The sequence below is a fragment of the Nelumbo lutea genome, chromosome 4 (genome assembly GCF_056320005.1).
Source record: "Nelumbo lutea isolate HS-2025 chromosome 4, American lotus-T2T, whole genome shotgun sequence".
Taxonomy (NCBI): domain Eukaryota; kingdom Viridiplantae; phylum Streptophyta; class Magnoliopsida; order Proteales; family Nelumbonaceae; genus Nelumbo; species Nelumbo lutea.
This window is the reverse complement of record NC_142687.1, coordinates 44,594,887-44,608,679: the sequence shown is the minus strand read 5'-3', so window position 1 is coordinate 44,608,679 and position 13,793 is coordinate 44,594,887. Positions and strand designations below refer to the sequence as shown.

Here is a 13,793-nt window from a genome sequence, read left to right as displayed (position 1 = left end):
GCAATTGGCAAGTTTTGTTGGGGGCCAAAAGGACGAGGAAAGAAAATTGCAATGGATTGGGTGGGGAAAAAAAACTTTGTGGTGCAAAATCCAAAGGGGGCTTGGTTTTGGAGACATGGTTTCCTTTAATTGGGCCCTCCTAGCCAAACTAGCTTGGCCTTTTAAATGGTCAACACTCTTTGTGGGTAACGATTTTAAAGAAAATATACTTCCCAAATATTTCAATTCTCGAGGCAAAAAAAGGGAATCCTTATACATGGGCTTGATCTACTAAGAAAAGGACTCATTTGGCGAATTGGAAATGGAGAACCAATTAACATTTGAAAAGATCCATAGATACCAAATGCCTCAAATTTCAAAACCCAATCACCAATCTCATCCTTTGCAACTCTCTGAGGTGAAATATGACTACACTCCAGCTTTTCTCCCCTGCTGAAGTCTCTTCCATATCAGCCATTCCACCCAGTGAAGAAAACCATAAGGAGAAACTACGATGAGGGGGAATATATTGTGAAAACTGGCTATCATTTTGCTTGGACTTTGAATCAAGAGGATCAAAACTCACAAAGACAAAGTAATTGCAGGCAGCCCAATCATCAAATATGAAAGAAGATTTGGAAATTACAAGTTCCCATGAAAATTAGAAACTTCCTCTCTTCCTCTGGAGGTTGTGTTCCCAAGCAATTGGGATGAAGGTGTTGTTGCATAAGAGAGGAATCCAAACCTATGTCATATGTCCCCGATGTGAGCAAGTGGAGGAAGATACCATCCATCTACTTCTCAGATGCTCGTTTGCAAAGGCAGTATGGAGGTGCATTACAATCATATTGATGATTGGATAGCAACATGGTTTCAACCAATCTCTCCTCTCTTTGCCATTTGGCATGATATTGGTAGACTTTCTAGGCATGAAACCCAGGACATCTTCCAGCATTGCAAAACAAAAGCAAACCGCTTAGCTCAATATATTCGGTAACTCCCCTTTCTCATTGGTTCCAGCCCTTCTGGGATGTCTGTTATCAGGACTTGTAGGCCCCCCCTCCTTAACTTCTCATCTTTAATATGAACTTTCATCTCATTTTACCAAATAAAAACTTTAAAAAAATCAGACAGGATCCTAGACCGTCTGATACGACCCTACAGTGGGTGTATTGGGGTGTGACCGGTTCAGAGGATAAAGGGGTCCTAGAAAAAAAATAAAAAATATATCAAAACACCTGATATGCCCCTACCGTGCATCAGGCATATCGATATTTTGAACCATGGACAGATATTTAAATTCACCAACAACCAATTCATTTTTATTCTTATTACGAAACTGATTTTTTTTTATTTGAAAGAAAAAGCAGTAAAAGGAAGGGGAAAGAGGTAAAATCCCTAAAAAGGAGGTTTCTGTGGGTAGGAGGATGAGATGTAATGGGATGGAGTGCCAAACACACTATTCCAGTATGAATCTATGCAACCCATATCATGTAGGACATTTGCACCTGCCACCCAAGGAATGACTTGGCACCAATTTACTTCTGGCCAGTTTGTCTAAATTGATTAAGTCAGAATTAATTTTGTCGATTTTAAATTTTCGTTCTAAAAATCAAAATAATGCATATTATAGAAAAACACACCTGAAAGAACCACACCGATGGTCTAACCGTCATTTCAACCACTTTAGGAGGTATTCAGTGTTATCCAACATGAATAGTTTTTCTTTGTTGCCGGTTCCAAAACCAAATCAACATCATTAACTGCTTTGACAAAGGACCCTGGACCCCGAACACCAATACTACCTATAAAAATACTTGTTTATCAAGCAAACCGCTTGAAAGCCAACTTGGCATAATATGCTTTGATTACTCGTTAGACCAATCACCAGAGTGGAGAATTGTCTCTAACAAACACGCGCTGGTACAACTGCCAAGTAAACCAACTTGTCACCTAAAGATAGATTCCCGTTTTAAAGCCCTAAAACGCTTTGACCCACAGTTTCCACACAATGTCACTGAGCCAATATACGTGCCTCGCCAAAAGTCAAAAAGCCTAAAAGGAAAATGAATATCGAAATAAAAGAAAGACGCTTCAAATTCTGAACAAGCACATGAAGTGCCCAACAAATCAAATCAACCCACAATTGTCAACAACAAAACAACAGAGAAAATGAGTTCAACAATCTATGTCCAACCCGTGGTAGAAGTAGAACATTCAAGTTTTGATCCACAAAATGGTCGCTGAAAGTGCCTGCTAACAACGTTAGGATAAACATAAAATATAGTAGTCTAGAGATAGCTAGTTTATCCACCTCATCTAGCAGTAAAACATAACTCTTTTGACATTGTCCCTCAAAGCAGGAAGAGGCCTCACAGCAGCATTCGCGCCCGGAACTCGGGTGCTGCGTGCACCTCCACTTCCAGCTCCTGCACCGCGACCAGCTGCTCCACTCGTCAGTGACCCACTGTCCGAAGTCTCTGGTTCCATGTAGAAACGAGCTCGGAAAGCAGCTAGATGTGCATAATAGGCAGGAGGCACTGTGGCAATACAAGACACATTAATCAAAATAACTAATATATATACAGACTCACCAAAAAACACAAACTACTGACACAAATACCAAGGAACAAGGGCCCAAAAACACTATGAATTGCACGCACACCATCAGATATCCCCCCGCACCCTTCTCTCCCTTCTTCCCCGTTGATGGATAGTAAGCTAGGGACGGAGGTAGCTAATAAAAGTAATCTTCACCAAAAAACACAAACTACTGACACAAATACCAAGGAACAAGGGCCCAAAAACACTATGAATTGCACGCACACCATCAGATATCCCCCCGCACCCTTCTCTCCCTTCTTCCCCGTTGATGGATAGTAAGCTAGGGACGGAGGTAGGCTAATAAAAGTGATCTTCTCGCGTCTATCAATCCCTATAACAACTACAGATGGGAACCGTAACCCCGAATAGAAAACAAGGGTGGAGGGCACTGCAAAAAGCCAAAAAGAAGCTTGGGGAGAAAAACCAACCTATTGAGACGGAACGTGTGCACCTTGCGTATCTGCAAAAAGAATTAAAGATTACGTCAATTACCACACATGGGATCTAAGATGGCTAATAAAACAAGTTTAAATTGGGAACAACAGATTTTAATTGACTAAAATTTGAATGTAAGTGAAGAGGGGAACCCCAGAAGTCACAGAAGCAAGGAAATAATTTCTTACGTGTAGCAGAGGTTGTTTGTAAGTGACTGGAGCCCATCAGCTGTGAACTTATTTTCATCCCAAAGTACATGGTAATGAGCTGGTCTACTGGTGCCCTGTGGAGTTTGTAACACCACATTCAACATCAATACCTAGATACATGGGAGAGAAAATAGCGAGCGCTCTCCAAAGAGTCGAAGAGGGTAAGGCTCTCTTACCTGGATACCAGCATGACTACATAGATAAAAATCGAATTCAGTGGGATGGCAAATCTTCGAGTCCACAACAGTCCCTGCAGAAATTCAGAGGGTTAACATAACATTCACAACCTTAACATGGATATCAAATATGCCAAACAAACATCTTACCAGGCAAAATGTTACCACTCCTATCAATAGAATGGCGATCATTATGATTATTTGCGAACAATCTTGTGTGATGGCGCTTTTGCACCACCACAAAAGTCACAGGAGGCTGATAATTTGGCTCCAGAGAAGCACACGCCTGATTATGAATATACATTATCCAAGCATGTATCAGTACAGAAATACAAGTAAAAAAAGAAGCTAACCTTTCCCAAAATAACAACCTAAATGCAGAAAAGGGATTTATTAATGATCAAAGCACTTAAGAATGCCCAAAAATAAAGGTGAGAACAGATGGAGCAACTTCATGCATATTTTTCACAAATGTTAAGAGGACAAAGTCATAAAGACTGATCAATTTAGTGTTATGAATCATCAACTTACTATAATATCCCAGTTACTATTAATTATTAATTTAGACCTATGATCGGGTATCCTATGTGGTTCGTTGGTAGACAATTATGCAAGAATGTTACCTTCCGGATTGCATCCAATTCATATAGCAAGACTTGATAAAATTGGCCTTCACTGACACCATCCCTGAAAATGGAGGATCCACATAAGTCTCTTATAGATTTGCCTAGAAATGATAATGAGAGTGGTTAAAACATACCTGTAAAAGATGATTCGTTGAGGCTTTTGACCAGTTGCACGCCGGAAAGATATAAGAAGTTCCCTGAGTTTAACAGATCATATTAAAAATCCAACTACTTAAAGATGTAATTGAACCCAAGACTCATAGTGTTATTTAAAAATTTGAAAAACAATTCACAGAATATAAAAACAATATTCACAGAAAAACATCAAATTTTAAAATGAAATGAAAACAAAAACAAAACTTTCAGGAAACAGGACATAAAGAACATACTTGATCATACCACCAGTCACTGTTCCTCGAACAGGGTCTTGCCATACTTTATACAGATCTTGAATAAGCTCCTGTCTATGGGCTTGAGCACAAACCAATCCAGCATACTTTGTCACTTCAGGCCAATCTTGTGACGCAACAACCTTGTGTGATGTTAAAAAATATATATATTCAATAAATAATAAAAGAAATCAAGTGCATTAGAAGCAACACTAAGAAAGGTGACAACCACACTCTCTCAATAACATTTCCAAGTAGTACTTGAAGAGTAAAAGATTGGAAAATAAATTAAGCTTACAGCTGCAATAGATGGACTTGAATCTTCCCCGGGATGGGGATGCGTCACATCTGCACCAAAGATGATGGTTGGCCGGTCACTGACTAAAGGAATTCGCCTGGACAATGCATCAACAAGCACCGTATTTCTTCCACCAACTTTCACATTAACCTTCAAGGCCACGTTTGCCAGATATTGCTTACTCATCCTAAATACATGTTTAGTCAAGCAACACTGGGAAACAATGCCAAGATCAGTCTCACATATGCGCTTCAAATCACCTGGCAAATGCAGCAAAAAATAAGCCCTTAAGATAACAATTCAAAAGATAGAATCCAATGGAAGTTCGTGTACAAGATCCATACCATATAAAGAACCATTATTATCTGGCAAAATAACTATAAGAAGGTCAAGTTCTTTCCCCTGTGGTTGGAGCTTGGCCATTGCATCATGGTATCGTGTCTTTAAAGCTCTCTCAACCTGATCAGGGCGTGCACTGTAGGGTGGAAGTATTGGTTCAGGATTGAAGGCCTGCAAGATATTCAATTATGAGAAAAGGATCAACATCAAATGCCTTTATCTCATACAACTAAAACTAACATGCATGAAGTTAGTACATGCCATACCATGCCAGAGATGTGGCACATCTGAGCAAGTTCATGACAAAATCCTCGAGCAACACTTTCTTGCACATTCCTGGAAAAGTTTATGCATATCCAGTTGTTGACTGTTCCACCATTAACCATTTTCTGTAATAAAAGAAAGATGAAATAAGAAATTATACAGCAACACCTACACATAGCAGACAAATTAGAAACGTAAACGAAAAATGAATAAATGCCAACCTTCTGATATATAAATCAAATCCAAACAATTACAGAATGAATTTACATTTACACGAGGAAAAGTTTGGAAATGAAAATAAGTAAAAAAAATAAATAAATGTTTTCCCCCTGAAGTATACCCATGCAAAGCTGAATAAAACAATGTAAAAGTGATGCACCATGTAAAAATCAACATTAATCACCCAGATTCAGTAGAATCCTTTCTGTTATTAAATTCCATTCAGTGTCGTATCCATTGTTGAACTATTCACCCCATGTCCTTTATGGCTTGCCCAATCAACATTAATCACCCAGATTCACTAGAATCCTTTCTGTTATTAAATTCCATTCAGTGTCGTATCCATTGTTGAACTATTCACCCCATGTCCTTTATGGCTTGCCCATCCTTTCTGTTATTAAATTCCATTCAGTGTCGTATCCATTGTTGAACTATTCACCCCATGTCCTTTATGGCTTGCCCCTAGCTCTTCAAGCCCTACCAAACTTGTAAGTTGTAACAAATCACTTCTCAATGCTCTTGTAGTAGTTTCAAAGCATCAAGGACCAAAAATGCCTCTGCTCCCTAAAAATTTGGTGCCAGTTTGCTTCACATCACCATTTTTTCTAAACTCGCCAATACATATTAAAAGATGCTGTAAAGAAACAAATGGTGGAAAAAATTGCAAAGCAAGTACCCTTGATAAATAACTGATCCAACTCCCCTTGAGTTAAATGTATGCTCATCCAAGCATCAGAATAGGTGGTTAAGAATTCTCCTACAGGTATATCAGGCCAAGAGTTGTCTTCTTCTAATCCTTTCTACCTCACAAAGGACTAGTAGACAACCCCACCCTTTGGGTTTTCACATATTTGCAATTATTGGCAACAAGTCATATTTACAAACAAGTATGCCCTTGCTGATTTAATTCCTAAGCCATGTCTGTTCTAGAGAACATCACATTGCCAGCCTCGTAAGCACAGGGAACATGTAAGTGCTACTTCAAGCAATTTAGAGAACATCACATTGCCAGCCTCGTAAGCACAGGGAACATGTAAGTTGCTACTTCAAGCAATTCATTAAGCATCTACATGGATAGGCTTTATTGCAGATAAGAAAATTACTGAATGGAAAAAAAAGATAATGGACATTTTCCCTGAAAAGGAAACTTAGGCATCTTTGCAGCACATGAAAATGAATTCATAGACAAAACTCAAACTGCACCACTGATGCCACACACAAACCACAAGCACAAATTCAAAATGTACAAACCACAACTCACATTCATTTCCATGCCCAAGTATCCTCCAGCAAATTAATTTAAAACTTCAACTGATTCATAATGGACCTTGCTTACAAGGACAACCAATGTTCACAGAAAAAAACAATTATAAGCCTGTTCAAGGAGGCAAGGGAAGTCTGCCACCCCATATTCTTCCAAAAATACCAGTACATGAAAACTCCAAGGGTGCTTACAGCTTAGTTCAATTTCGGTAATCACTAAGCTCACCAATTTCGGTAATCACTAAAATTCAACCATAGTCCCAGCAAAACCTTGCTATCAAAAATAAAAAAGAAAAAGAAACATAGCCACACTATGCAACAATCATCAAGTACCGCCTTTCCGTACTGTAAAACAACTGTTCAAATAAACCAATTATGAAAGTCCCAACCCCCAAAATCTTTTCAGACTAACCCACGACACAATTGAAGTACATTGCCAGAACAAATGATTTTCATTCTTAAATAGATGATACCTTATTCATCATGTTCCATTGACCAACTTGGGGAAGGCAATCTTTTTCTCTTCCTGTATCATGATACTTAAGCTGTACAAGAAACAAGAAAGAGAGTCATTAGAAAACTTCCATTCCAACACTAGATTTAAGCAAACCATATAAATAAGTAGAAGGGAGAACAGCCAGACACCTACCCAAGGTGCAGGCAAAATCCGTGCTTCAACTGAAGCAAGCCTCTCACTGATTTTAATGCCAAATTCTTTTGCATAAGGGTCCTCATGGTAAGCATTGTGATGAACAGTCTTAACAAGAAAAGGACAAAATAAGACCAAAACATCAGTAACATGAAATTTCAAAAACCAAATTCATCACTATTAAACACATTACATGCATTTGGTTGGGAAAACAACTAAGTTATGACTGATTGATATGAACACTTGCACAATATATCACATTGTTCAAATCCCATTAATAACTTCAACACTAATATAACCATTGCAGTAGAAAATACTAGCTCATGTTAGTATATACGTAATTTCAGAACCCCATTCATAATCAGAAAAATTGATTACTTCAAATGAAAAGATACCAGTAGAAAATACTATTCCATATTTTCAGAAAATTAAAACACACAACAAACACAGATGGTGACTGAGCATATACAGTGACAAATGAACAAACATTCAAGACTTGCAGAAAGACACCTGCATTATATCATGCTCCCGCTCCTGAGGCCGCTGACAAGTGACCTTGAGGAGAGCAGTAATCTGCCTCTCATTCAGTCTCTTGGAGTACCTCTGACCCTCCACAATCTTACAGACCTGCATGCATACACATAAATGAAATAAAAAAATATTCTGACACATGGAGTAAATAACCCAGTTTAAAAAGTATTCACCTCCATAGGCAAGTAGTTTGGTCTCTGCTGATTTCCAACTTGTAGGCACGGCCAGTTAGTGTGCTGAATGACAAAGCCATAGGTCTCCTGGAAATACTGAACAACAGATTTCATTGTCCCCCTGTCATCGACTGGGAAACTGTGGAGAACCATAACAAAACAATAAACCACATTATGAGTTGATATATACATCCAACATCATTTACAAAATGCAGTTCGGCAATTTAAATTAATTAGAAAGGTTATCCTTACGTCAGCTCTCGTGTTGCCTGGGAAGTCAAACCAGAAATTCGGTATTTTCTACGCATATTCCCCCTGTGAGTAACCTCAACTTTCACACCCCTAAGGGCTTTCTTGATCTGTCATTACCCAATAATGCATAGAAAGAAAATGAATGCTATCAAAAGGAAAGCAGCAACGGAATATTATTCAACAGATCACTGAAAACATCCAGTTCAGAAGTTAAAAAATATCAAAATTTTGAAAGACAATAAGATATGTTAAGAAACCTAGGGGGATAAAGATATGCAGAAAGGCAAAAATTGATATTAACATAAAAACTATAAAGAAAAAACGAAATTTTAAGTTATATAAAAGTAGTTGACATGTGCTATCACGTGGTTACTTGTCAAAGACCCCAAGAGTGGCAAGAACAGACCTTTACACGATCAGAGTCAGACAAGGTTCTAGAAAAAACCTCCCTGTTCAAGAGCTGAGTGACAAATTCAATGACTGGAAGTGGCTCAATGAAGGCAGTGGAAGACATATCTGCAATGAAGTCACCATTAGCAACCGGAAACACAGGGATCTGGATCATAATTAGAACATTCAATTTTACTGAAAATATTGACAGTTTTGACTGTTTCCAGGTCATCAAACCGTCAAGATTTTAAAAACTGCTTTCTGTGAATAAGCAATCAAGTGGTATTTTAAGGCCCTTAGTTACAGAATGATATATAGCAGTGAATAGTGAATATTTTAGCATACTCATTATCCTCTAAATGACAAGCACATACTAGATTAGCATTCAGACAATCAAGATATCACCAAATATCCTCTAAGAGAGTGCAAGAAAATAAGAGAAACTGGGAATTAGTCTTCCAGAATTCTCCACTGTATTTATACAAGATACCATATTGAAATTAGAGAAGTGTAGGCAATTGAAGACAACATATGCATGGATATTTATAGAATACACTATAATTGTAGATTAACAAGAAACTTGTAGCTGTCGGAAAATAAACATTATACCAATATTCAAAGAGAGACCCATCTGAGTTGGTCGAATACTCTGGTAGAAACCACGCCAACTTTCCAACCCCTCACCAAGGGGCTGCCTTCTCCCCAAATCAGGGGAATAAAAGGATCTTCCAACGGGGGAGTACCTACAAGCAGACATTTACCAAACAAAATTTACAGATTAGCAAACTAGAAAAAGGTAAAACAGTAAGGAGAACACAGAAAATGTAGAAAGTACCTATTGGTGGGCAGTTCACGTAAAACAATGTCTAGGACCTGAAGAGCTTCTTGAGGGGCATCTGCCTGCTTTCCTTGTAAAAACAATTCCAAATGGTGTAGATCAGCACGTGCAGCAAACTTTATTACAACTCTGAATTGCCTTTCTCTTCTGCGTCAAACAACTTAATGATCAGAAGTGAAAGGGAGAAGAAGGCAATAGAGATGAAGAATTCATCAGAAAATACCTGGGAGCACCAGTGCCATCATCCTCATCCACCAGAGTAATTGAGAACTCATTTAAAGTAAAAGGGAGTGGTCCTGCAGTATAAAGACTCTTGCGACCATCATAAGCAGGAAGTCTCCTTCCAAGATGAGAATCCTTATAGAACTTCACCAGCTGCTCCATCACAGCTCGATTCACACCCCTTGAAGTAACTTCTGGCGTAATTGAGACCTAAGTATTGAACAGAGGCAATAATCCATAACTAGTTAACACTGTAGAAAATGAAAAGCATATAGTTGGGACAAGGCATGTATGATAATAATGATTACAACAAAATTTAACACTCACATCATATTGATGCAGGTCTTTGTCAGGTAGCTCAGCAAAGAAATGGTTTGCTTTGACAATGCATCTGATCCCAGTGCTACCCTTGCCAGGACGAGGAGGGAACCTCATAGATTTGCTTGATGGAGCCACAGGTTGAATGGATTGAGAAGCTCCTTCCTGCTGAATTGCAAGTTGGTGGAACTGTTGTGACAGCTCTGACAAACTTGTTTCAGGTGCCCCAGAAGATGAACCCATTTGTGAGAACTCCACTGGCCTGAAAGAAGGAGCAGGCTGAGGGCTTACCATTGCTTGATATGGCGCCTGGGTTGCTTGGTGCAGCTCGGGAACTGGTGGCCTGGAACCACCAGAAGAAGGGCCTCCACCACGACTGCCAGCCACATTGCCACCTCCCCGGCGCCTCCCAGAAGCTTCTGGCATGGCACCAGCAGCCTGCTGTGGTGGCACTCCTCTTGGCTGACCTCCACGACCCTGATATTCAGGATGGCCACCATATTGTGGAGGTGCCATCCCACCTCGTGGCTGAGGTCCACGTCCTTGGGAATATCCTCCACCATATCCACCTCGCCCCCCCTGCTGAGGTTGTGGAGCCCAACCCCTTCCTCCACCAGCTCCCTGTTGAGTTGGTGCTCTTTCAACTGAGCGCTGGGCACCACGGCCACCACCAGCACTGGATTCTTGAGCCTCTGACCTCTCACCACTTCCACCAGGAAGTTCAGTTCTCCTCTTCCGAACCATGATGACAACTGCCGAGTAACAGCATAAAGAATCAGATTAACATTTTGAGAAGAATATAGGTTAACAAACGCTGATCAGAATCAAAATACAATCAATAACACACAAAGAGGCCAAAAAAACACTAAACTAGAAAAAAAAAATCAGCATTGCACATCCAAGTCAGTGTCCATTGACTAGCATAGATTATGTCTAATAGCAAGGAAAACCAAAGATCAAAACTCTGTCATAGCTGGTAAAACCAAGCACATGCCAAAGCTAAGTAATGCCAATTGATGACGATCTGAAACATCAGAAATGACAAATAGAATACTTAACCAAAATCTATGCATTAGAAAAAGAAAACCTTAAAATCTCTAAATGCACAAGTAAAAGGGAAAATACGAAAGACTAATAAGAAAAAAAACTAAAACCGTCTATACGTGCTTATCAAACAGAAAGAGACAATAAAGACACGCATCACAGACCCTAAGAAAATCCATACAAACAAAGAATAACAAATAAAAAATCAACCATCAGAAACTAAAGAAGAACTAATATGATAACAAGCAACAGAAAAGAAATAGCACAGAACAAGCAAATAGAAGTAATGTCAATAAAAGTTAAATCAAGACATCAGCGAGACACAATATGCAACACTAAATAAAAAAAAAAGCATTTCTTCCGCATTAACATCAAAGAAAACCTAACCCTAAGTTACAATCTCACAGCAGAACTGCAGAAAGAATAAATACGAAAAAAACATACAGAATAAACTAAAGGATCAGCACCATCGTCAGACTCCCAGTCAATACAAACTCAAAACTCAAATGCAAATCCAAACTAAAGAAATATGACCAAAAATGCTTTATAACCAAAGCCCTCGATGAACTCGAAAGGATCTTCACACATCAAACCTCTCCAAAACCCTATACATCTAACTCTGAAAAACCTAGACCACCACCGTAAGCCCTAGCCGATAAATGCATTACCGGGAACCATTGATCCGTGGCCAATATCTTCCCAAAGCTACAAACCGATAACTCGGAACCAGAGAAGAAAAACAGACCAAAACCAGAGAAGAAAAGCTCGGATGAGAACCAAACCAGGAAAAAAAAACCTCAAAGAAAAACAAAACCGAAACAACAAAAAATCCCAGGACCTCGGCAGGTGACAGTCTCCGAGATTCGATCATAGATCAACAGAGATCAGTAGATCAAAATGCCACAGAACAAACATATACCAAACCAGCCCGCAGATATCTACTTCCGGGCACAAAATAAATCACAAAATGACCAAACTAGAGCCAAATACCGCTACCATTACCTGAAAACCGCCCTGGAAATACCGCTTTTCGTCCACTGAAAGGTCGTAGTGAGAGAGTGGTTTAGGGAGATATAGATTAGAGAGAGAGTAAAAAAGGAGAAACCCCTTCTCCGTAGAATCCCTACTTGAACCACCGTGCCCCCTATTTAAAGTAGCTGAGTGTCCAGAAACGACAAGTCCCACTCTCTACTTTCTCTCTCTACTCGTCTTTCTCTCTCCTTCTTTGGCTTCTGATCTAATCGGATGCTGGTGTGGTAAGTTCAGCCTCCTTGAGGACCTTGACCAGCTATATGAGTGATGTGGAATGCTGACATGGAAAAATAACCACGTGGCAAGTTGAGAAAGGCAGTTCCCGCCATTTCATGGAGAGCAACGAGGCAGGACTCGCATGATTGGGGGAGCACGCACGACTCGTCTCGATTGGAGAAAAATAAGGCCTTAACCCTTCTCTCTTCCCCGAGCCCAAATTCCTATTTCCACTAATAATTACGTCGATTAATTAAACATGATTATGATTATTATTGATTAAATTGGATTTTTATTTAATAATTTTTCCACTGTGAAAAAGAGTGGAGCAAGAGTTTTGTAGAAGTTTCCATTTCACGTGATATGTAATGCACAAATTACTAAACTACCCTCCACCTTTCAATGAAGAAAAGTCAATGTTAAGAGTTTGGGGGATTACCTTGCATTATCTATTGCCCATATTTTACATTTTTACCTTTGCCCATATGGGCCCACTTAGAAGGCCCCTTGGGTTTAATATTGAAAGTGTCAGCGTGGCCCACCTAGGAAGTTAAAATGTCTAGGCGGATGCATCGGACGGTTCAAATCAAAAGGTGGATTCATTATTGTGGGGCCTACTCCAAGCTTGGTTGGGGTGGGGGGGTAATGTGGTGAAGCATGTACAAGGAAATGGTATCGGGCATCGAGAAATGGGCTCTGTTGGAATGGGCCCGAGTTAGTGTTTTCTGCCAAGAGGGCCCACTGATGGTGAGTACAGAGGAGTTTTGATGGTGACCCATTGGCTTGGAGGATTTTGATAAGGACGAAATAACAGCATGGTTTGGGAAGCTTTTGAGCAAACAGCTCAATGTTCAGAGGCTCTGGATCAAAGAAGACATGTTTAAGGGTACAAATTGCCCGGGCTCAACCAGAATCCGACTGACCAGACCCGACATCCAGTTGCTGGTCATTTCAGACTTCATGTTGGGCTTCGGGTTGCAGTCTTGAGCAATTCAACTAGTCCCTTAGACAATGGTTGGTTCTAGCTTTTCCATCGTTGGATCTAAATTTTCGTTATATCTATACACCATTTTAGTTCAGTGTTTGTAAGATGGGCCATTCGGCCCAGACCGGACGGTCGGACCCTGAAAACAGAGAAGAGAGAACTAGTGGGCTTTCCGGGTCCCGGTTAAATGATGGATTGATGGTTTCACATGTTTTTACAGGATGAACGGATTATAACTGTCTGGTTAACCGGTAAAACCAGAGCTGTGGTCCTGAGGACCGTGGAGCATTCGGGTTTTCAGTCCACTCGTTCCAGCATTATTTTAGGTGGTTTAAGAACAGT

At 39.7% G+C, this 13,793-nt stretch overlaps 1 protein-coding gene across 2 annotated transcripts; it reads right to left on the bottom strand.

Annotated features, from left to right (window-relative positions):
- Positions 1-2,078: 2,078 nt before the first annotated feature.
- LOC148855514 (protein argonaute 1-like) lies at positions 2,079-12,355 on the bottom strand. 2 transcript variants are annotated; one of them, XM_088984530.1, is made up of 22 exons: positions 12,221-12,355; positions 10,184-10,926; positions 9,858-10,066; positions 9,632-9,781; positions 9,406-9,539; positions 8,813-8,922; positions 8,407-8,513; positions 8,155-8,293; positions 7,961-8,077; positions 7,451-7,558; positions 7,275-7,346; positions 5,322-5,444; positions 5,061-5,226; positions 4,717-4,976; positions 4,419-4,561; positions 4,164-4,226; positions 4,027-4,090; positions 3,554-3,689; positions 3,404-3,477; positions 3,207-3,301; positions 3,012-3,043; positions 2,079-2,519 (listed from the first exon to the last, which is right to left on the bottom strand). In XM_088984530.1, the coding sequence occupies exons 2-22, from the start codon at positions 10,916-10,918 to the stop codon at positions 2,299-2,301; spliced, it is 3,258 nt and encodes a 1,085-aa protein (XP_088840656.1). In that variant the 5' UTR covers positions 10,919-10,926; positions 12,221-12,355; the 3' UTR covers positions 2,079-2,298. The 2 variants fall into 2 exon arrangements, with proteins under 2 accessions (XP_088840656.1, XP_088840657.1); XM_088984531.1 differs by having other exon boundaries at positions 9,632-9,778.
- Between the last annotated feature and the right edge of the window lie 1,438 nt (positions 12,356-13,793).

Coding starts and splice junctions, on each gene's coding strand:
- LOC148855514 (XM_088984530.1), bottom strand. CDS start 10,918: ATGGTTCGGAAGAGGAGAACTGAACTTCCTGGTGGAAGTGGTGAGAGG. Junction 7,347..7,450: donor GGATTTTGCCTGCACCTTGG/GTAGGTGTCTGG, acceptor TTTCTTGTACAG/CTTAAGTATCATGATACAGG. Junction 4,562..4,716: donor CAAGTCCATCTATTGCAGCT/GTAAGCTTAATT, acceptor ACATCACACAAG/GTTGTTGCGTCACAAGATTG.